The 22,472-nt window shown below is 36.3% G+C and overlaps 1 protein-coding gene across 1 annotated transcript in view; it reads right to left on the bottom strand.

Annotated features, from left to right (window-relative positions):
• Positions 1-22,472, bottom strand: part of Tll1 (tolloid like 1) — a 185,575-nt gene that overhangs the window by 76,836 nt on the left and 86,267 nt on the right. Inside the window, exons 3-7 of the mRNA XM_057752469.1 lie at positions 22,199-22,279; positions 20,137-20,289; positions 19,517-19,634; positions 6,953-7,131; positions 3,760-3,865 (exon numbers count right to left, since the gene is read on the bottom strand). Coding sequence (XP_057608452.1) covers positions 3,760-3,865; positions 6,953-7,131; positions 19,517-19,634; positions 20,137-20,289; positions 22,199-22,279 — 637 coding nt within the window. The remainder of the gene's footprint in view (positions 1-3,759; positions 3,866-6,952; positions 7,132-19,516; positions 19,635-20,136; positions 20,290-22,198; positions 22,280-22,472) is intronic.

The raw sequence follows: 22,472 nt of genomic DNA, 5'->3' as shown, positions 1-22,472 counted from the left end.
AATCAATAAGATTGATAAACCCCTATCCAAACTAATCAAACGGCGGAGAGAGAATACGCAAATTAACAAAATCAGAAACGAAAAGGGAGACATAACCACAGACTCAGAGGAAATTCAGAGAATCATTAGATCTTACTACAAAAATCTGTATGCCACAAAATTGGAAAATGTTATAGAAATGGACACTTTTTTAGATAAGTACCATATACCAAAGTTAAACCAGGACCAGGTGAACAATCTAAATAGACCTGTTAGTCGCGAAGAATTAGAAGTTGTTATAAAAAACCTCCCCACCAAAAAAAGCCCAGGTCCAGATGGCTTCAATGCAGAATTCTACCAGAACTTCCAAGAAGACCTAATACCTATACTCCTTAATGTATTTCACAATATTGAAACAGAGAAGTCATTGCCAAATTCCTTTTATGAAGCTGAAGTTACTCTGATACCAAAACCACACAAAGACACAACCAAGAAAGAGAACTACAGGCCAATCTCACTCATGAACATCGACGCAAAAATACTCAATAAAATACTGGCAAACCGAATCCAAGAACACATCAGAAAAATTATCCATTATGATCAAGTAGGCTTCATCCCAGAGATGCAGGGCTGGTTCAACATACGAAAATCTATCAATGTAATCCATCATATAAATAAACTGAAAGAAAAAAACCATATGATCATTTCATTAGATGCTGAAAAAGCATTTGACAAAATTCAACATCCCTTTATGATAAAGGTCTTAGAGAGATTAGGAATACAAGGGTCGTTCCTAACTATAATAAAAGCTATTTATAGCAAGCCGTCAGCTAACATCAAATTAAATGGAGAGAAACTCAAAGCTATTCCACTAAAATCAGGAACACGACAAGGTTGTCCACTCTCTCCATACCTCTTTAATATAGTGCTTGAAATTCTAGCAATAGCAATAAGACAACATAAGGGGATCAAAGGGATTCAAATCGGAAAGGAAGAAGTTAAACTTTCATTATTTGCAGACGATATGATAGTGTACATAAGCGACCCCAAAAACTCCAGCAAAGAACTCCTTCAGCTGATAAACACCTTTAGTAGCGTTGCAGGATACAAGATCAATTCCAAAAAATCAGTTGCCCTCCTATACACAAAGGATAAGGAAGCAGAGATGGAAATCAGAGAAGCATCACCCTTCACGATAGCCACAAATAGCATAAAATATCTTGGGGTAACCCTAACCAAGGAAGTAAAGGATCTATTTGACAAGAACTTTAAGTCAATGAAGAAAGAAATTGAGGAGGATACCAGAAAATGGAAGGATCTCCCTTGCTCTTGGATAGGGAGGATCAACATAGTAAAAATGGCAATTCTACCAAGGGCAATTTATAGATTCAATGCAATCCCCATCAAAATCCCATCAAAATTCTTCACAGATCTTGAGAGGACAATAATCAACTTTATATGGAGAAACAAAAAACCCAGGATAGCCAAAACAATCTTATATAATAAAGGATCGTCTGGAGGCATTACCATCCCTGACTTCAAACTCTATTACAGAGCCTCAGTATTGAAAACAGTTTGGTATTGGCATAAAAACAGAGAAGTCGACCAATGGAACCGAGTAGAAGACCCTGATTTTAACCCACAAACTTATGAACACCTAATTTTTGATAAAGGAGCTAAAAGTATTCAATGGAAAAAAGAGAGCATCTTCAACAAATGGTGCTGGCAGAACTGGTTGTCAACGTGTAGAAGAATGAAAATAGATCCATATCTATCACCATGCACAAAACTCAAGTCCAAATGGATTAAAGACCTCAATATTAGTATGAAGCAATCTCTTTACAGATTCAGACTAGGCTATTGTGAACTAGATCAATCGGATAACCATCTTTCAAATGGGTAAATACGACCTTTTAAAATGTAGATTTTCAATGAAAATTGATAAGATGAATTTTGTTGTTTGAGAATTTTATGCATGTATACAATATGTTTTGGCCAAATTTGCAGCCATTCGTTCTCCTCCAATTTCTACCAGACCTTACTCCCTACTATCTGTTCTCAATTTCATGCTCTCAGTTGTCTGGTTAGCACAGTCAGAAGTTTAGGGCCGTCTCCTCTACCAAGAACAGCTTATCAGATGCCACACTTGTGTGAAGAAAAAAAAAATGGATCATGCCTCCCTAGTAGCCATCAATTGTCAACTATTCCTCAGGAGTGGTGAGACTCTTCCCTATCCCATGCTGGGATTTGGGTTGGTTGACCTTGTGCAAGTGTGCCTACAGTCACAGCAGCAGAGAGAGGAAGGGGATAGGTTTAGAACAGTAAGGATATCCAAGCTTGACAGAGTAAGACAATGTGGGAGAAATGGGTTACAGGCACCCACAGCATGCTGTTCCATGGTGATAGTTACAAATAACACACAAAGGACAAACTAAGGGAAGTTAGACAGTTCACACTTAAGATACACCATCCACGAAGACAAAAAAAATATTTTTCTTGTTTTGGCTACTCTCCAGCCCCTCCCATATTCCAAAGAACTAAACCTCAGGTTAATTCTGAATGATTCAGTTGAGAGCCATGGTAGAGAAGTCTTGTCTGAACTGAGACCCACACAACAATTTCTTACATATTTCTGTGGAAAACTTAATTCTATTCCAACTTCTAACCTAATAATAAAATTTTATAACTCTAATTTCAGCCCAGATTTCTGGGCGTATTTTTTTTTTAAACCAAAACTTAAATTCCCAGTCCAGGAACAATAAATATTTGAATGCTGCTCTGTTTGAATAGATGTATCGTGAATAAATGTGTCTATTGTATGAACTTGAGAAGAGAACCCTCTTCAAAGGCCTGATGACAACAACACTTTTGAAGGTCTAATCTTTTAATAAAGGAAGTTTTACTATGCACTCACATTTTAAGGGCTCATTGGCACACTGTCATTTAGATTTTCGTTTAAAAAATGAACCTAGGAATAAATTTGACTTTGTCTTTTCTTTGTAACACTCTTTAAAAAAAAATGATTGAAATGAACTATGAAATGCACGGAAGTGAACAACAATAACAGAGAGTGAGAAAATGGGCATGCAGTTCCAAAATGAGCATCCGTGATTGGGAAGGAGAGAGATGGGGGACTTGGTGTCTGAATTCCGACTTCCTTACCTGAGAGCTATTTGTTTGGTAGAATCATTTTTAGGGTGAAGTAGATCAAAACCCAAATGTATTACAATTTAAATAAGACAGTTATAATTAATACAATTTTAAGTGCATAACTGGAGTGTAACTATCAATTGTAAACTACATGAAAGCAAGAGATCTTCTGAACATAATCTTTGAGTTTTCATCTACTTAAATCAAATCTGCGGCATGAGTGGTTCAAAAAGCCTGTGCACACGACCTAAAACATATGGTATGGCATCTCCGTGCAACTCGGGGATCACATATTTGATTTGTGAATTCTCAATCTTTATTAAATAATAATTTACCAGTTTAAGATGATGGGTGGTCAGGTAATTGTTTTCACTGAATATTTAATAACTCAAGGCTATAGAATCATTTAAATCATCTGTACCTTTCTCAATATCACTTTCAGTGTATGCTTTTAATAAGAACTGGAAAAGTGTGTTTTAAACGTTTTTTACATGAACATCTGCTCCATTTGTTTTGCCCCAGGGCAGTGATATTTGAAAGTGGTTCTCGTTCTAAAGATAAACATAGTTTTGTGTGAAGTCACATGAGAAAAGTAATTAAAAGTCAAAAGGTATGACCTGAGACTCCAACCTTGAGAAGGTGTTCCTGGCGTAGTGCATAATACTGTCAAAGTCATATCTTTCCCCGAGAGAGTTCACTTCTCCAGGCTCCATCTTCAGAAAGTTGTACTCTTGCCCTAAGATTCCAGGAAAAACAGAGGACTTCTAAATGAGGGAAAAGAGAACAAAAATCTGGGGCCTACTTTTGGGTTTTACTAAGTGACTAGTGTTATTGTTTGTTTTTATACACATATCCATTCATACGCAACAAAAGCAAAACCATATGTCCCCACAATGTCTAATTGGAACATCATAGTGGAGTGGAACAATGACCTAATTCCTACAAAAGAAGATAAAACTAGAGCATGCTGTTCTTCTACATACTATGTATCCATCTCATAATATTCTTTTCTTTAAAATTATATTACTAGTGAGAGTGTTACACAAATAATTATAATTTGTAATAATTATTTACAACCTCAATTTAACACAAATTCAAATACTCAGGTCTTCACACAAATTTCATTTTTATCATTGTCACCTATGTTGCATGTAACCTTAAAGTCAAAGCATGTGCATTTTAGTCATTACTCTTGAAAAACCACCTAATCTCAGACTTCTGACTCACAGCAAGTCATAAATGCATAAACAATTAGCCTGCCATGTGGTTATTTTCAGCCTGGGATCTTCCCACTGTGGTAGTTCCAGTCAATCAGGAAACTTCATCCAGTAACTGTTCTTTTTCCTGTTAGCCTGAATGTTTAATCAAAAACAGTATTCAGAGGTATAATTTTCCAGCATTGAATATATTTACTTATATATCTATTTTTATTATGTTCACATTTCTTCCTTGTTTTGCCATATCTAAAGATTTTATCTTGAATCAGCAACTGCTTTCAAATATTGCCTTCCTCCTAAGTTTGATTTGTTTCCTTGGTCCACATGATGAAAATGATTGGCAGACAGCAAACAATACAAAAATACCTAACAGCAAACCTCTCATCTACTTGGTGCTTAAAAGAAGTTTCAGAAATATCACCTCTTTTTATCTCACTCTTAATGATGTAACATGAACACTGGAAACTGTTTCAAGCTCCTAGATATTTTACATGGCCATATACATTTTCTTTTATTTTCATCTTCGGATTGCATCGTTCTAGAAAAAGGATTTATTTGCCTGGTTCTCGATACCATACTCCGTTAACTTTTCTCTTATTTCATAGATGTTACTGTAATCTTCAGAAGGTATTTTCTAATTATTGCTTAGGTTTCGTTGCTGTCCAATGCAAACTTTTCTTGCTGTTCTCTCGAGTTGCCCTGAAAAAGTCAAATGTACTACTAAAGGTTTACCTTTGGGTAGTTCTCCAAATCCAGTCCTGTCACTCCTTTGTTTCTAAAGAAGATCATCATGGGCTTTTCCAGTAGAGAATTAGGAAAATTAAATTGGTGTTTCTTTAACAAAAACATTGTGTTTATTCTGTGTTTCTTGCTCCATTTGATAGTACCAATGTTTGTACTCTTGCCTAGAATAAAACTTTGGAAGACTTCCACTCATGTTTCCCTTAAAGTTTTGGAGGTTATGTGTATGTCTTCTTCTTGTCCTTTTGTGTTCAAATGGTGAGAAGCTCCTCATCCACAGAAACTATATATTCAGGATTCTGCTGATTCCGGGACATTAGCTTCATCCTCCCCACCCCAAGTTAAAGGTGCCTCAGCAGGTAGAACTTTTCAGATCTGATCTTTGTTTACAATCCATGATGGTTCAAATGAGAATAGTCTCCATAGGCACACATACTTGAACACTTGGCCGTCAGTGGATAGAACTGTTCGAAGAGGTGTGTCATTTGGGGCAGGTTTTAAGGTTTCAAAAGTCTTTATCATTCCCACTTGGCTCTTTCTTCCTCTGACTTGCAGATGAATCTGTAAGCTCTCAGCTACTGCTCCCAAGCCATGCCAGCCTGCCTACTGCAATGCTTTCTGCCATGATGAGCATGCACTGCAAATCAAATCTTCTGAGACCATAAACCCCAAATAAACTCCTGCTTCTTTAATCTGCCTTGGTCAGGGTGTCTTATCACAACAATAGAAAAGTAAATAATCTTCCAATTATTTCCCAGGAGAGGGTAAGGCATAAATTTCTGAGACCTATACAAATGATTCTGATTCTCAATAATCTAATCTCCCTGGGAAATTAATAATTAATGACCAGTCCCCCACATATAATTTACCATAGAGCAGGAGGACAGAGCTAAAAGTTGTTATGAGTTTCTAAGCCTAAATATTTCATCACCCTCTTAATTCACGTTTATTTCTTTTCTTTTTAATATTTCTTATCTCTAACTTTGGAGACAACTGTCTTCATTTGCCAAAATTAGTATTTGTTGTGTTTTCTTTAGACTTTGCAGTATTTGCAATGAATGGCTATTATTCATCTTTACACAGATTTTTGGCATTTTCCATAGCAGTATCTCCACAGCTAGTGCTGCCGAAAGCAGAATGGAATAGATGACGAATGAACAAAGACATAAATGATATTTATTACAGAATATCCTAAGAAATTCAGCATAGTCCTTTCATTGACAGTGAATAGGAAAATAAGACCCCGCTTGACCCTGCGTATACTTAAAAGACACTCTACACAAAAATGCCAAACAAGAATTGGAAATTTTTTCAAATTAAATGTACTGGCATTTCTGAATGAGACTTAAAAGAAATATAAAATTTGACAATAAGTGTATTGTCACTCACAAGACTCTAAGAGAAAATTAGATTTTTTTTTACCATTTTAACTAGTAAAAATGCTCTTTAAAATTATGTCTTTAGAATAATCAAGTCTAAGAAAAATATCTCCAATAAACTACTACGATTATTTTGGGAATGACTCATTTCACTGGAATTTTCTCTAGAAATAACACCTGACCCAGCATTGATTTCAGTAGCTATAACACACAATGCAAACCCTGAACCCCATTACAGTCTAAATAGCATAAATCAAAGAACTAGGTATTAAAATAGGTTTATTGAAATGATTATCTTATCAGCTTATTGGTCAAGAGCTCATGTCCATTCATGAAAACCACCCATATTTAAAACAAAATGCCTATATCTTAGGGGGAAAAGTTTGGGAATAACAAGCTTTAATACAGTAAAATGTTGACTATACTACATTAAGAAAGGTCTGCATGGTTTAGAAATGTAGGTTTGCAGGTCCCCAAAGTTCTCACCTGGCTGGATATTCTCTCTTATGATGGTGACATGGTTGTCTCTGTCTGGGCGGGTGTGTTCATGCCAAAAGCCTATCACATGGCCCAGTTCATGAACAACGATTCCAAACTTGTCACAGTTCTTCCCAATAGAGATGGCTTGAGGGCCGTTTCCCCGCCGACCGACATAGGAGCAGCATCTATGAAAAGTGGACAGCAGGACAAGGACCTGTGAAGAGCAGACCACTGGACTTGGCAGCATGGAATTCCCAGAAAGCAGCAGTGGCCACCTGTAGAGCCTGGCATATTCTGAATCAGCACAGCCTTTTATTAATGAGTTTTAAGCTCACATATGATCAAACTCTCTCAGTAATTGAATGCTTGGCAATTAGCTTTATATTACAAAGTAAATTTCTCCAGTTTGACAGCGTTGAGTAGCTAGATCAGAAACAATTATGATAATAATGATGCAGAATGTTGTTGAAAACAATATTTACCCTACAATATCTGCATCTATAATCACTGAATTATCAGTGTAACTATCTGCCAATATTCCAATATGACTTTATTTTAAAATTGTTTTTATCCTTTAGAGAAAGAAAAAAAATCCATCTGTGAAAGACATTGGCTATTAAAAATATAAATTAAACTTCTTACCAAAGGAATTATTCTGAAACATAGAAAATGATTTTTATAAGTCAACGAAGGGGATGGTAAAATGACTCAGGGCTGAATTGCATGCCACTGCAGATGTAAGGATCACAGGCCAGATTCTTAGACCCGTGGAAATGTCAGGAGCTGGAAAACCATTGTAAACCTAGTCTCTGATAGCAAACACCAGGAACATACCAGAGCAAACTGGGGAGAGACACAGAATATCCAACGGGCCACTTTGTGGTTTGATTGAGAAACCATTTCTCAATAAAAAGGAAGAAGAGTCATTGAGGACAGTTCTCAACATCAACCAAGACCTCCTTATGCATGCACACACACACAAACTACAGTAGAAGAAAATGCTAATTGAGGGGTCTGGACAGGATTGCTGAAAGGATAAATATTTCCTCCAGTCCTGAATATAGGTGGTTGATTCCCAAGGTCCATGTAATAGAGCGAAAGAGGGTCCACTCTGGGAAGTCATTCTCTGATCTCCACCTGTGTGCCATGACATGCATACCTACACAGATTAGCACACACAAATAAATAAATCCAATATTACAAAAGTTAAATAAAGGTGAATCACTTGTAGTTAATAGTTAACTGGAGGAAGAGGCTCAATCACAATGCCTCCCCCAAATCCACCAAAATATAACCCCTGGTGATATCTTGTTTAAAATGTGACTTTGAAAAATAAATTGGTCATGGGTACAGATTCCTTAGTAGTAAGATCAAAGCCCTGGAGAAGAAAGTTCTAAAAAGCTACTTTCAACCTTTCCACCACGTAAGAACACAGCATAAGCATATTCATTTAACATCCAAGGAAATTCCTCACAGACACAAATCCAGAAAGTTCACAGTCTATCAGCTACCTAGACCATGATGCTCAGTGACATAGCACCGTGTAGGCTATGACAACTTATGAAGGAGACTCCCCTATTGATTGCTTTTGCAAACATTATTAGACTTCTATGACATGTGTCTTTGGATCAATTACTTAATATTAGAGTACAATATTACAACTACTCAAGAAAGCTGCTTGATGGTCAGGCAGAAAGCCAAGCACTCGAGAACAACTTACTGTCTTACATACATTTACAAGAGCAAGCACACACAAGATATCTACGTTAAAGTGAGTTTTAAACAGTATGATGTGATCTCATCTGAAGCATTAATAATTACAGTTTAGGTGTAAATAGTGTCGTGGACTACCCTCCAAGATATCAATAGGCAGCAATGAATAAATACTTTCCAAGTGGGAAATCATAAAGCGCTAGACATAGTCAAAGGCCTTTTTTGATTTATTAATTTTTAAATACAATAAACTAATTGCTCAAATAATGTGAAGAGATTTTACTCTTTCAATTTCACTCTTTTCAATTTGACAGTCTTGTTAAATTTTCACAAGTGTAAATTTTTGTGTCATCTCTCACCCTCTTATTCTCTCCCACTTAATTTTGTGGGCTTCAAATATTTATGCATTAACACATGCTATTCCAGTTTGAGATGTTAATTTATACTCATTATTTGTGAGTGCTATATCAACTAATTAGGGCTAATATATCAGTAATAGGAGTCTGGGATAGCTGGTGGGGGAGGATTGAAAATTAATGATTTCTCTCTTTTACACCCATGTATGTTTTACAAATAATATATGCAATCCATACACAGATACTACGCACTAAAAAGTAACCGCTCAAATACTCAAAACTTGCTTCATTTAGAAAACTTTGTATTTTGCAAACTTTGGAGATTTAAACTAAAATATTTGCTATTTTATAGCAACTGTAAGGAGACAAAAATATCTGATGATTATATAGCAATTTAACTCCCCATGTTGAGTCATTCTAGCTGGTTACATTCAGAGAACACAGCACTTTGCAAAAGGAATCTGAGGGACAGAAAAGCTGTCTATTTATTTAATCCTAAAACACCCTTTATGGCATAATTGAACCCAGAGCAATTTCCCATAATAAGATGAGTTTCATAGTGGAAAGGAAAAACAGATTTCACAGTGCCTATTTCATAGAGCTATTATTTTCAATGGCCCTGAGAAATAAGAAAAATGTGGTACTTTGATCCTTGACTAACTAAAGGTCTTAGGAACAGGAGAATTCTAGACATTAAGGTTCATTAAACATATGCTTATAAAAGTATCAGGCATGTGATGACAAGGTAACATGAAATTCAAAAATGCATGACTTAATCAAAACACTGTCTTAGTTTCTAGTGAAATCAAGTTTGATCCTATTTTCTCATATTGCTATATGCATTTCATGTCTAATTTATTTGTCATTTCTATAGTGCAATGCATCAAAGGTTAACCTGCCCTCTCAGAAAAACGATTTCCACATATAAAAGAGTTTCGTTTCACCTTACATTATAGAAAGTAATCGAAATCTCCTGTGCCTGGCTTTCATTTAAGGTTTACAGACCAAAATACCATGAAAGCTTTCTTTAGGTCGTCCGTAACTCAGGATTGCTTCCACCTTTCCGTGATTCCTTTTTTTTTTTTCTTTTTAAATGGCTTCCACTTACTTCATTTAATCGCTTTATGATCTTCACAAAATGACTCAATTTTTCAGTTAGTTTCTATTTTTAGAAAGTCCTAAGCCACAAGTTTAAGTGTTCCATTAAACTGTTAAATTCATGAGGGTAGGAGTCCACTGCTTTTGTTCACTGACTTCGCTCAAGCATCCAAGGCAATATGTTTACAGAAGACCGTGCACATTGAAGAGCTTACTTATATATCCACCCATGTGACTTAGCTTCTCTATATCAATGAATAGTAAAGCACCACACTAAATATCTCCCCAAATTAGTTCTCAATAAATGAAAGAATAAATAAATAAACCACCACCCCACACAGTGAGTAACTCATCCTGATGAAAACAGATGGCAACTTTAACTGCCTGTTCAAGCACAGGCAGTAATCTAAAGTTTCGTTTTCTGTCCTGCTGGCAATCCTGTTGGCTCTACTTTTAATCTAAGCCCAGAATCCACACATCTACCTCTCATGACAGCAGTGACACGGCCCTTTACTTTTCTTTCCTTTGCAGTTGCTTTTATTCATTTATTTTCTTTTTTAATTTTTAAAACAAGTTATTTTACACACCAATCCCAGTTCCCTCTCCCTCCCATCCTCTAGCTGCCCCCATCTTCTTCCCACCCTACCGCTCATCCACTCCTCAGAGAGTATGAGCCCTCCTTTGAGGAGTCAACAAAGTCTGTCATATCACTTAAGGCTAGACCAAGGCTCCCCACCACCACCACCATATCGAGAATAAGCTAAGTATCCCTCCACAAGGAATGGGCTCCAAAGGACCAGTTCATACATTAGGGATAAATGCTGCCTCCACTGATAGTGGTGCCACAAACTGTCCAAGCCACACAACTGTCACCCACATTCAGAAGGTCTAGTTCAGTCTTTTGCAGGCTTCCCCAAGTGTCAGTCTGTGTTATCTGAGTTTTCGTCATACCTAGTTCCCACAGTCATTAAGTACCAAAGAAATCACACAGAGGTCTATATTAACTCAGGCTTTTATTAACTCTTATAACTTATATTAGCCCATTACTCTTGTCTGAGTTAGCCACATGGCTTGGTACCTTATTTGGCGAGGCAGTCACATCTTGCCTCTTCTGTGGCTGGGTCACGACTGCAGACTAGGACTTTCTTCTTCCCAGAATTACCTGTTCTCATTGACCCACCTCTACTTTCTATCTGGTCGTTCCACATATACTTCCTGTCTGGCTACTGGCCAATCAAAGTTTATTTAAAGTATAATTGAAAGAATACAGACCATTGTCCCACACCAAGTCTGCAATCACCTCCTATGTGCTTGGGTCAGCTGATTCTGTGGGTATTCCATCATGATCTTGACCCCTTTGCTTATAATATCACTCCTCCTTCTCTATGACTGGACTCCAGGAGTTCAGTCCATTGCTTAACTATGGATCTCTGCATCTGCTTCCATCAGTTACTGGATGAAGGTTCTATGATGACAATTAAGTTAGTCATCAATCTGGTTACAGGGGAAAGGCAGTTATGGGAAGTCAGTATGGTAGTCTCTCAGAAAACTGGTAATCAATCTGCCTTAAGATCTAGGAATACTACTGTTGGGCATATACCCAAATGATGCACATTCATACCTCAAGGACATTTGCTCAACTGTGTTTATGGCACCAGTATTCATAATAGCCAGAACCTAAACAACCTAGATGCCCCTCAACCAAAGAATGGATAAGGAAAATGTGCTACATTTATATAATGGAGTACTACACAGTGGTAAAAAACAATGACATCTTGAAATTTGTAGGCAAATAGATGGAACTAAAAAAAAATATCCTGAGTGAGGTAACCCAGACACAAAAAGACAAACATGATATGTACTTACTCATAATAGAATATTAGACATAAAGCAAAGGATAATCAGGCTATACTCCACAACCCCCACAAAGAAGGAAACAAGGAGAACCTTAAGAGAGATATACATCATACATGGATTCCCTGCTGGGAAGGAGAAGTAGACAAGATCTCCTTAGTAAACTGGTAGCATGGAGAGAGGAGGGAGGGAGAGAGTGGTAGGGGAGTGAGGAGGAGAGAAATGGAGCAAGGAGGAGAACATGAGGGAACAGGGTGGACAAATTGGGTGAAGGAGAGAGAGGGAGAAAAAGGAAAGAGATACCTTGAAAGAGGGAGTTTCTCGCTAACCATTATGGGGTTAGCGAGAAACCAGGCACTAGGGAAACTCCTAGGAATCCACAAGGATTACACCAGCTAAGAAGCTAGTGCCCTTTCCTAAGCTATCATTTCTCATGTGGCGTGTTGGATTGTCCACTAATTTTTCTCCTATTCTTTCTTGCCTCACTATCCCAGTGTTTTCTTAACATCACCATAGTTTTTAAATGTCAAGTTGGATTATGCCAATATTCAGCAACTCTGTGGTAAATTGTGTCAATGCTCAAAAATACACATTCCCATTTTCTGGTTGGTGATTACAAGTCCCTAATCCACTAATACTGGGTTTCATTACATGGCTTGCCCTGGACAACATCACAGAAGCCCAAGCTGTCATTGCTAGAGAAAACATTTAAGAGTCAACATGTGGCTGGCCACGTGGTTGCTGTTTGGTCTGCCAAAGAAGAGCTAAGTCCAGAGCGAGGCTTCTCCATGGGACTGCATATAGGACTTAGATGGTCCTGCGTGAGTAAACAGCATTTGTTGCTCTAAGCAACTGGGGAAGAAGGATTATTTGTTTTGATATCTTATAAAAGATCTTCACACCCATAAGTCTTACAACATCTCTTATCTCATCTCACTCATCTCTCGCCACTGCCCCTGCTATCACTTGACTCCGTCCATACCCCTGTGCTCTGCCTTGAACATGGAGAGGGCTCATGTCTCATTGTCTTTTTCTGTCTATCCCATAAGTTCAGATCTCCAAAACATCCAAGTGACTCTCTTCTCTACCTTCTTCAACTCTTTACACGGACTTGACCTTCAGTCTTCTCTGCTTACCTTTTCTCTAAGAATTTCTTGTGTTATTTTTTTCAGTGATTTTGTTTCCTCTTTTCTGTCATTTCTAGGATATCTGCATTTGAGGAGACAGGACTCCCTACCAACTATAGCTCACAGAATCTCAAATATGGCGCAACCACACAAATATGTCTTGAAAATGAGTTCCCGTAGGCAGAAAGGTGAGGTGGGACTCCAGTGATGACAGTAGGTGCAGCAAGGGTTAAAGTGAGTCTTTCTGAGGCTCTCTCTTCTACCTGGCTCTCCAGTTTTTGCTTAGTATAATTCAGAATTTATTTAAAACCTCTTTATAAATTGTGTTTTTTTTTGTTAAATTAATTTGGCTCAGTTGTTTGTATACAAGAATCTTGGCTGGTACAATCTTCTAACTGAAATTCTTTCACAGAAAGAAAACAACTTCTGTTTGATGTTATAACCCCCCACCCAAAAAAAAAAACAGTATGAAAGTGACACAAAATGGTGGAGGCACAAAATAAGTATAGGATAATCTCACCATTATCTTAATGTAAACAGGCAAAATTTAAACATTGAAACAAAACCTAGAAAACATCTAAAGAAATTAGCTTGGTAGTTGGTTTTGTTAAAGTCGTTAAAGAGTATTTGGTAGACAAATATTCCTGAAGAAGCTGCTGGAACAAGGGAAGTAGTAGAAATAGAATACAATAGACTAAAATAACAAATTTAGTGACAAAAATCTCTCACAAAACAAATCAAATCATTAACATTAAAATATATTTTATTGGTAACTTTCTTATAGTGATTACCACTATTATAACAGCTATTTGTTGAAAATATTAATTTATCAGCTTAATTTTTTTCAAATGTGGAAGAGAGATTCATTTATATATCCTACTAAAAGTGGATCAAAAATAACATATACACACATTTTTATAAAAAAAAAACAGTCTGGTAAATTTGTGAATAGCTTCACCCGTAAACCATGAAACATACAAAGACGAAAGAACAAAATAATCTGACTAATATCTATTAGTATTTATTTATTGCTTTATTGCATTTCACTATTTTCTTCCCACCACTAATCTGGCATGAAACAAAGCTTTCCTTAACAAAATAAGACAGAAAAAAAATGTTTTGAAGGTAATGAAATTTCCCTATTCAATATTATTCCCTGTAAGTGCAGAGATATTTTTCAGTTCTGAGTGTTAGAAATTATAAAAGTTACAAATCACCTTATTGGCGAGATAATTAAGGTAAAATGTGTCTCTTTATTATGTTAACATTAAAAATAGAACTGATAGGGGCTGAAGAGATGACTCAATGATTCTGGACACCGGCTGCTATTTTAAAGGACACAGATACTATTCCCATCATCCACATGGTGCTCACAGATGACTGTACCTCCAGCTCCATGGGATACAATGCCCTCTTTTGACTTCTGCCGGTCCCAGGAACACACATGGTGCAGACATACATACAGTCAAAACACCCATACATATAAATGCGTTTAAAAGAAAAAAGAAATGGAACTGATTGATGTAACCATCAATTTTTACCATGGCAAAATTCAAATTTTATCATGATAAAAGTATGCTGCATTCCATAGTCATACTCTGTGCGCTTACATGCTATAATTTTAATGCCCCAGTATTTAATACATTTAAGAACCAACACTGAAGTCCAGAAGGAGTGATGAATGTTTGACTTGGTATAGTCTAGCAGACACTAAAATATTTATGCAGCAACGTTTCCAACCTCCTTTAAATTCAAGATTAGTTTTTAAGACTTACATACAATGTTATCACAACAAAAATGATGGGATATATGTGTCTTTAGCCCTGTGTGAAGTTTTAGGAGTCACAAAATAATTAAAATGATCAGAAGTCAATGAGTTAATTCTATTACCAAGTATCATTACTATTACTGAAAAAATAATATAAGGCAAATAAGAAAATGCGAAATGACACTCCCCAAATCACCAAAATGCATCGTTACAACTATAACATTGACAAGAATATATTTTTATATAACTCTTAAAAGTCTGATTTTCACATGAGGAATATATGGACTCAGCAGATTATAATAGGACTATACATGCAATATACATATATGCATGCATTAGCAGTTAATGAAAAAAGAAGCTAGAAACTTGAAGGCAAGTGGGGAAGGGCATATGAAATGGTTTGGAGGGAGGAAATTGAAGGGAGATATGTAATTAAATTATAATTTCAAAAAATCCCCCAAAATTTAAATGTAAAAAGTCTGTTTTTTAGGAATGCAGATGAGTTTTAATCGTCTCTGGGTGAGTTGCAAATCATTAAATTATTTTGATATAAAATATAAACTCTCACGGAGTTTTATTGTTTAAGAAATTTATGAGACTGAAATAATTTTGAAATCATCTATATTCTCATGAACACCTATATGTAAAACAATGTATGTGTGCCATGAGGACACCAAGGTAAATTATATGCCCTAGTCCTTGGCAAAGATAGATACTTGAGCAAGCTGAGGTAAGGTAACTGCAACCGCTGTAGGTGGAACAAAAGTCCACTGTGGGCACCTGATGGACATTAAATCCCACTGTGGACATCTGATGAAAATAAAATTCCACTGTGGGCATCTCAAATATGGATAAGAACAAAGTCTAGGGAAGAATTCTACCAAGGAAAGAATAAGGCAAGTTGTTTTGATTGATTTTATTTAAAAGTCATTTGCTATTTTATTTATTACATTTTGCTTGCTTATTTGCTAGTTTTCAAGTGTTAGGAGTCAAACCCAGGGCCTGGAGCATGCAAGACAAGTGGTTTACAACTACGAGACCTTACTATCCCCTGATTATTCCATTGACAAATAGTAACTCTATACATCTGTGGGGACCAATGTGACATTCCCATGCATGTGTTAACAGCCGTTTTTAGGACCAGAATCTAAGAAAACTGGAAGAGTACACTAGTTTGGACTCATTTGCCCAGGCTTGTCCTGTGAAATCTCTAGAAGCACCCATCCTCAACTATTCTTTTTTATTCTTCTTTTTTTTTTCACTGAAACTAATGTTTATACCATGTATTTTAATCGTGTTTTCCTTTCCTTCAATTCTTCTCAGATCTCCCCTTCCCCACATCCCTACCTCTCAACTCTGTGGTCTTTCTCTTTCTCTAAAACAGATGAAAGAAAATTAAAACAACAGAGAAACACATACATACTACCGAAATGAAAATCAAAATAACAAGCAAAAGACCAATAGTTCAAAAAATTTTTCCAAATAATCAGAGACGAAAAGTCTAGAGAAATAGCCCTAAGTTCATTTTGTGAGCACTGAAGTGGATAGAATCCCATCCCTAACCACAAAGCTGTCTGCAATTGATACCCACTGGCAAAGGAAAATGTGTTTTCTCCAACGGTGTCTCACTGCCTATATTAACCACTTCTCAGGATAGATCCCATGGCCAGGAGCACTTCTCCATTATACCCTTTTGACTGCTCCATACCATCACTGTCTGCTTCGTCATCGGAATGAAATGTCTTGTGGTGAGAAATTAATTCTCTTACATTCTAAACAGAGCATCTACATCATAAATGCATTTACAAAAACAAAAGTATGAGTAAAATAGAAATGGTGAGTGGGGAATACCGGTCTAGTAGGATGAAAGTAAAATGAGAAACACTGAGGAGAAAGTAAAATCGGTATGAGTATAAATGTATTACAAACAAACAGAGCTGTGTTTTATAAAATTTTGGAGAAGGAAAGAGGAAAGATGTGTTGATCCAAGCATACATATTTAGAAATACATAAACTGGGCTATAAATGTTAAAATTAGATAATCAGACAGAAGCACAGGGATCTGGATATTCAAAATATTAAACAGATCAAAGAACTAGAAGGTGTTTCAAATATAACTAAAAATTAGGATGCCAAATTCAAGAAATTTGAAGGCAAGATTAGTCAATTATTGAACTATGAACTATGGACAATGCTTTATGGCACTATCCAACAATATCTGTAGACAATGATGTTTAACTTTTCTTAATGTCATTTAGGTCAGGCCAAAATTGAAATTCATTACTTTTTAAAGTTAAACTATCTAGAAAAATATGGGAAGAGTGAAAATAACATGGTGGGCCATTCCAACACTCACGTGTTTACCTTCAATAGAGATGGGGCATGGTAGAGTGAGAAGTATTTTTCTCCAAAAGAAATAGACAACCGCTTTGATGTCTATATAGCAACACAGGTACTTAGGTCGTTGTTGCAGTAGTTATATCAATTCTTGTGTCAAGAAGAGTTTTGGGTAATTAATTAAAGATAAATTTTTAAAAAATTAAAATCACCATTTTGTTGGAGAGCCTACCCTTTAACAGGTATTTATTATTACTTCTTAGGTGACTATCTAATGAGAAAAAAACCAAAGAGGAGTGTGAATCCCAATGGGAGGAGAGATAGAGAGGATCTGCGAGGAATATGCGAAAGGAGAAACCCTAATCAGAATATATTGTATGAAAAAATTATATTTTCAATTATAAAAAATACATAAAAAATAAAAAGAAATCTAGATGCACTGAAGTGATTTAAGTATCAATGGCTATAATCACTGTTCTTTTGTTGGACAGAAGTTTCCAAATTAAAAATCAGAAAAAAGAAAAATCAATACTCTACAATGATATACACATTCATGATGGCCTGGCTGCCACCATATCTCTCTACTGACCATTAAAACCATCATAAATGAAGAAACCCAACCATGTGTGTTGCCATAAGAGTTTGCTCTCTTTATGTCAACAGCTAACTATTTGGACAAAGAAATTGCCTTTGCTTCAATTACTAACAGTAAACTGAACCAAAGAAAGCCACTTCCAAACTCTGCCAAAACAGGTAGGACAGTCCTTCAAATTTCTCTGCTTATCAGAAATGTCTGCCAGATACACCAGGCCTCTAGTCCAAAGTTGGATGTCCCAAAATCACAGAAGAACCTAGGGTGACAATTCAAGCTGCTAGATGTCCTTGTCCTTAGGTCTTTGACAAAGCTGAAGATAGTCATAACTAAAGTTTTCCTTAGTTATAATAAAAGGTAAATATGTATAAAACTTTAGACTCACAAAGATAAGATAGGTAATATGTTTTCTCTAATTTTGATTAGATATTGTAGCTGTAATTCTTATTTGATAACTGTTTTTGTTGTGTATGGTTTTACTGTATAAAAATTAAAACCTTCCTTTTTAATTAAACAAAAAAGGCATAAATGTGAAATATTCCTTAACACTCTGTGAATGTGTCAATGTGGCTTGTATAAAGAAGCTGACTGGTCAACAGCTGGACAGGATAAGATTAGGTGGGAGAGGCATACTGGCAATGCCTGGACAAAGAAAGGCAGATTCAGGAGAGTTGCTAGCAGATGCAGAGAGAAGGAAGATGGACATGCCGTACTGAGTAAAGGTAATAAACCACATGTCAAAGAATAGATATGAAATATGAGTTAATATAAATGTAAGAGTTAGCTAGTAACAAGTTTGAACTATTGGCCAAGCACTTGTAATTAATACTAAGCATCTGGATGATTATTCAAGAGTGGTTGTCTGCAAAAGAAAACTCGGCCTATAGCAAAGACTTGTGACTTGGTGCACATGCACAGATAAGAGATCTGCTTGTAGGAGTAGATTGTCTGCTTATACCATGTGGCTTTTAGAGGCCACTTAGGCAATCAGGTTTGTTTGCACACATATTTACTCTCTGGAACATCTTGCCAACTTCCTAAAATGATTATCTCATTTAATGTAATGCTTTGTTTACTATGACAATTCCATATATGCATAGAAATTGTTCATATTCACTTTCCACTCCCTCCCCAACTCCAAATCCCTACATCTTTCTCTTTAAATGTCATGTTCTCTTTTTATTTTTTTCTTTTTCTAAAATTATTTTTAAGAAATTATTTGTTATCTTGTAAGTACATTTCAAAAACACTCTTGTAGAAGAAAACACCAACGAATCTCAGAAAGTATAAAATTTTGCTCTCACCAGTGTGCTTGGAAGTCAATTGCTCGTGGCAGCAACTTGGTAAATGAAGACAAGAGAGCAGGTAGATTTGCCTAAAGGTCTGAGATGCTACAGGGAAGAGCTCGAATACCAACATAAGACAGCAGAGACCAAATGACATGATGAGCAACTGTACTAGAAACTAAGTACTTAGATTTCCCAGATTTTGAGGTTGCTGAACACAGAGAGCAGAGTTCTTGAAAAACTGCTGTAGCAAGACAAATGACCTGCAAAGGGGCACAAAGCCCAGTGATCATGGAAATATGTTTGTCTGAATGCAAGCTTTATTATGCAAAACTCAGAATGTCTCTTGGCCAAAGTACTCTGCAAGCAGGAAGAAAGGAATCCTACCTATAAGCCCTCCCCTTTTAGTCTTCAAAACTGAAATCCGTTCTCTACTTACCCACAAGGCCTATAGGTGAACACAATGTAACTCTCTTCATCACTTCTCTCAGTGAAAGTCACACATGTGTGCTTTTCCCAGTGTCTCATGGCCTGCTTGAACATGGCTCGCTGGCTGCCTGGAAAAATTCATGACTTTAATAAAACAGTGTGGGCTTTCAGGGAGGTGTGTTTTGTGCTGGCTCCACCATCCTGGCTGGCAGTTCAGGATGCCAGCCAGCACTGTCATCAACCATGTCGGGTTCACAGCACCACAATAAGTCATTGCTCAGACTCCACAATCACTTTCTAATCAGAGGGTTAAGCCCACTTGCTCTACAAATATGTGTCTAAAAGACTTTGGTCGGGGGGAGACAGGTCTCAGACAAGCTGCCTTGCAGAGTAAATCTGAAACATTGTATAAAGTTCAGCACAATACTTTAGACCCTACATGAAAGACAAGATCTTTTACTTCAAATTCAGAGATGTTGTAAGTTAAAGATCCAGGTTAATTGAGCCTTTTCTTCACATTTCACTGGATAGTGTATTTTCTATAATAATATTCTATAAAAAACACATGCCTGTATAATAGATTTCCTTTTTTAAAAAACCACACACATATACTCACTGGGAATATCTTACCAGTAAAGTTGCCTCCTATGACATAAGGAATGACGCCTCCAGGCCATATTCTTTCTGTCCGTGATGTAGCAGCTCTGGGAACTCGGTTTTTCTCATTTTGTTCAGAGAATTTTAAAGGTGCTTTTCCTTTAGTGGTCTTATTCTGCTCCAAGCCTGCAGTGACATTTAAAACATCTGTCCGACAGAATCCTACTACCCTTAAGGAATAAGAGTTCAAATATCTCTATATTTATCTGCATAAATACACTCAAACAGCATTAAAGGAAAATGGCAGTCATTTTACCTGTTTAAGAAATACATAGAAATATTTAAGTACTTTAAGACTCAATGTTTATAAATGAGTCATGAGTATTTTTTATAATTTAGACAATAGGATACAGAAGTCTGGAACGAATATACGGTTATGGAAAAACTGTCTCAAATAGCCTATCTTATCAGTCCATGACCTACTCACCACAGCTAATAAAATAGATACTGTTCAGTAAAAGTGCTCGACCTTCAAGATTATTTCTTTAAATTATTCTGGTCAAGTACTTAATCATTGAAACCAAGGTTGATATTCCAGTAAAACAGCCTAAAGCAAGAAATGTTGCGTCACATATATGATTAAGAAAAATAAGGCATTGGCCACTGAGACAATCAGTTGTCTCCATTCCTGTCATCTGCATTCTTCTCCGGCTATCAGCACGAGCCAGAGGCAGCTACAACGTAGTATAGGTTTAACAAAATGCTGCCTATTCAGAGAAAACTCCAAGTCAAGAGTCTTATTTTCTTTGCCTTTCTTGGAATTTTTCTTGTTGTGTTTGTTTTTCACAGATGTTCATGGCTATTCTTTTCATTCATCCATCAGTGTTATTGAGCTGCCCCTCACTAAATGCACTATGGTGACAACCACTGAACGTAGAACCCCATGACAAAGTCTTGAGTATGTCTCTCTCTTCAATGTCCTTGAGCAAACATATTGTCTTTGCAAAGGAAGATCACTTCTGGAAAGTGAGCTCATTGATCATTGATCCTATCAACTGAAGGAGTATTAGGACATTAAACCCAAATAATGGGCTTACTAAAAAGGTTTCAGAATCTATGAATGGAAATAAATTAGATATGAACTAATTATGAAACCAGAATAAAGTTTTTATGAAATGAATACATGCATACATAAATATATTATTATTATGTTTTATTTGGTGTTTTGGTTGTTGTTTTAAATTTATTATTCATCTTCACGTACATAGGTGTTTTGCCTGCATGTATGTCTGTGCACTAAATTTCTGTCTGATACTTGCAGAGGCCAGGAGAGGATTTCAGGTACCTGGGACTGGAGTTAGAGTTGTGAGCTGCAAAACTGATGCTGGGAATTGAACTGAGGTCCTATGCAGGAGCATCCAGTGCTCTTATTTTACTTTTTGCTTGATTGTGGTTTGTTTTTCTTTGAGGCCTTGTTTGTGTGTATGTTTATTGTTTGTGTTTGTTTGTTTGCTTTGAGGCAGGGTATCAAGTATCCCTAAAATGCACAGTATAACTAGGGCCACCTCTAGCATATGGCAATATTCCTTACCCACCTTCAAAGTGGTATGAATTACAGGCATGAACCATCATGCCTGGTTCACCCCTTTTCTTAATAGAAATATCCCTCTGACAAGTTAAGAAAAATTACTTTCATTTAGAAGCAAATACTGCTATGATATCTTTATTGTTTGATAAAATTGAGGCAGTTCCATGGTCTATAAAATATTTTGGAACAATAGTTAATGAACTGGAAACAAAAACATACAATTAATACTTAACTCATCTTATACCAGAAAAAGCTTAAGTTGACTCAAAAGAATATTTCCATTTTCTTCAACTTAAGCTCTAAAACTGGACATGATGCATCAATTAACGAAACACAAAAGGGACTCTCTCTCTCTCTCTCTCTCTCTCTCTCTCTCTCTCTCTCTCAGTATATCCTTTACCTCCATTACAGAATAGTGACACACTGATCTTAATAAACTGAATTTCTATGGGTATTGTTTTTACTGCACATCAAGTAAAGAATCTGCAGCTTTAAACATTGATATACCAGAGCCAAGTCTTCTTATCCTGTCTATTAGCTGATAGAGAGCCCCTCGTTTCTTTGGAATGCCATGGTCTCCAAATCCACCTGAAGAATAAAAGAAAAATATTAAGTCTATTACTGTCAGTCCTTGCAAATAAACAATGTTAATACTGCTAGTTTCTCCTTGGTTAGGTTTTTATGTGGAATTAATGTCTTAGAAATTATTATTCATGAATCTCTGTAGAGATTAAAGTTTCTACAAGAACACATTAATAGTAGCTAAAAATAAGGAGGTGGG

The sequence above is a fragment of the Chionomys nivalis genome, chromosome 20, assembly GCF_950005125.1.
Source record: "Chionomys nivalis chromosome 20, mChiNiv1.1, whole genome shotgun sequence".
NCBI classification, from domain to species: domain Eukaryota; kingdom Metazoa; phylum Chordata; class Mammalia; order Rodentia; family Cricetidae; genus Chionomys; species Chionomys nivalis.
This window is presented reverse-complemented; position numbering and strand designations above follow the sequence as displayed.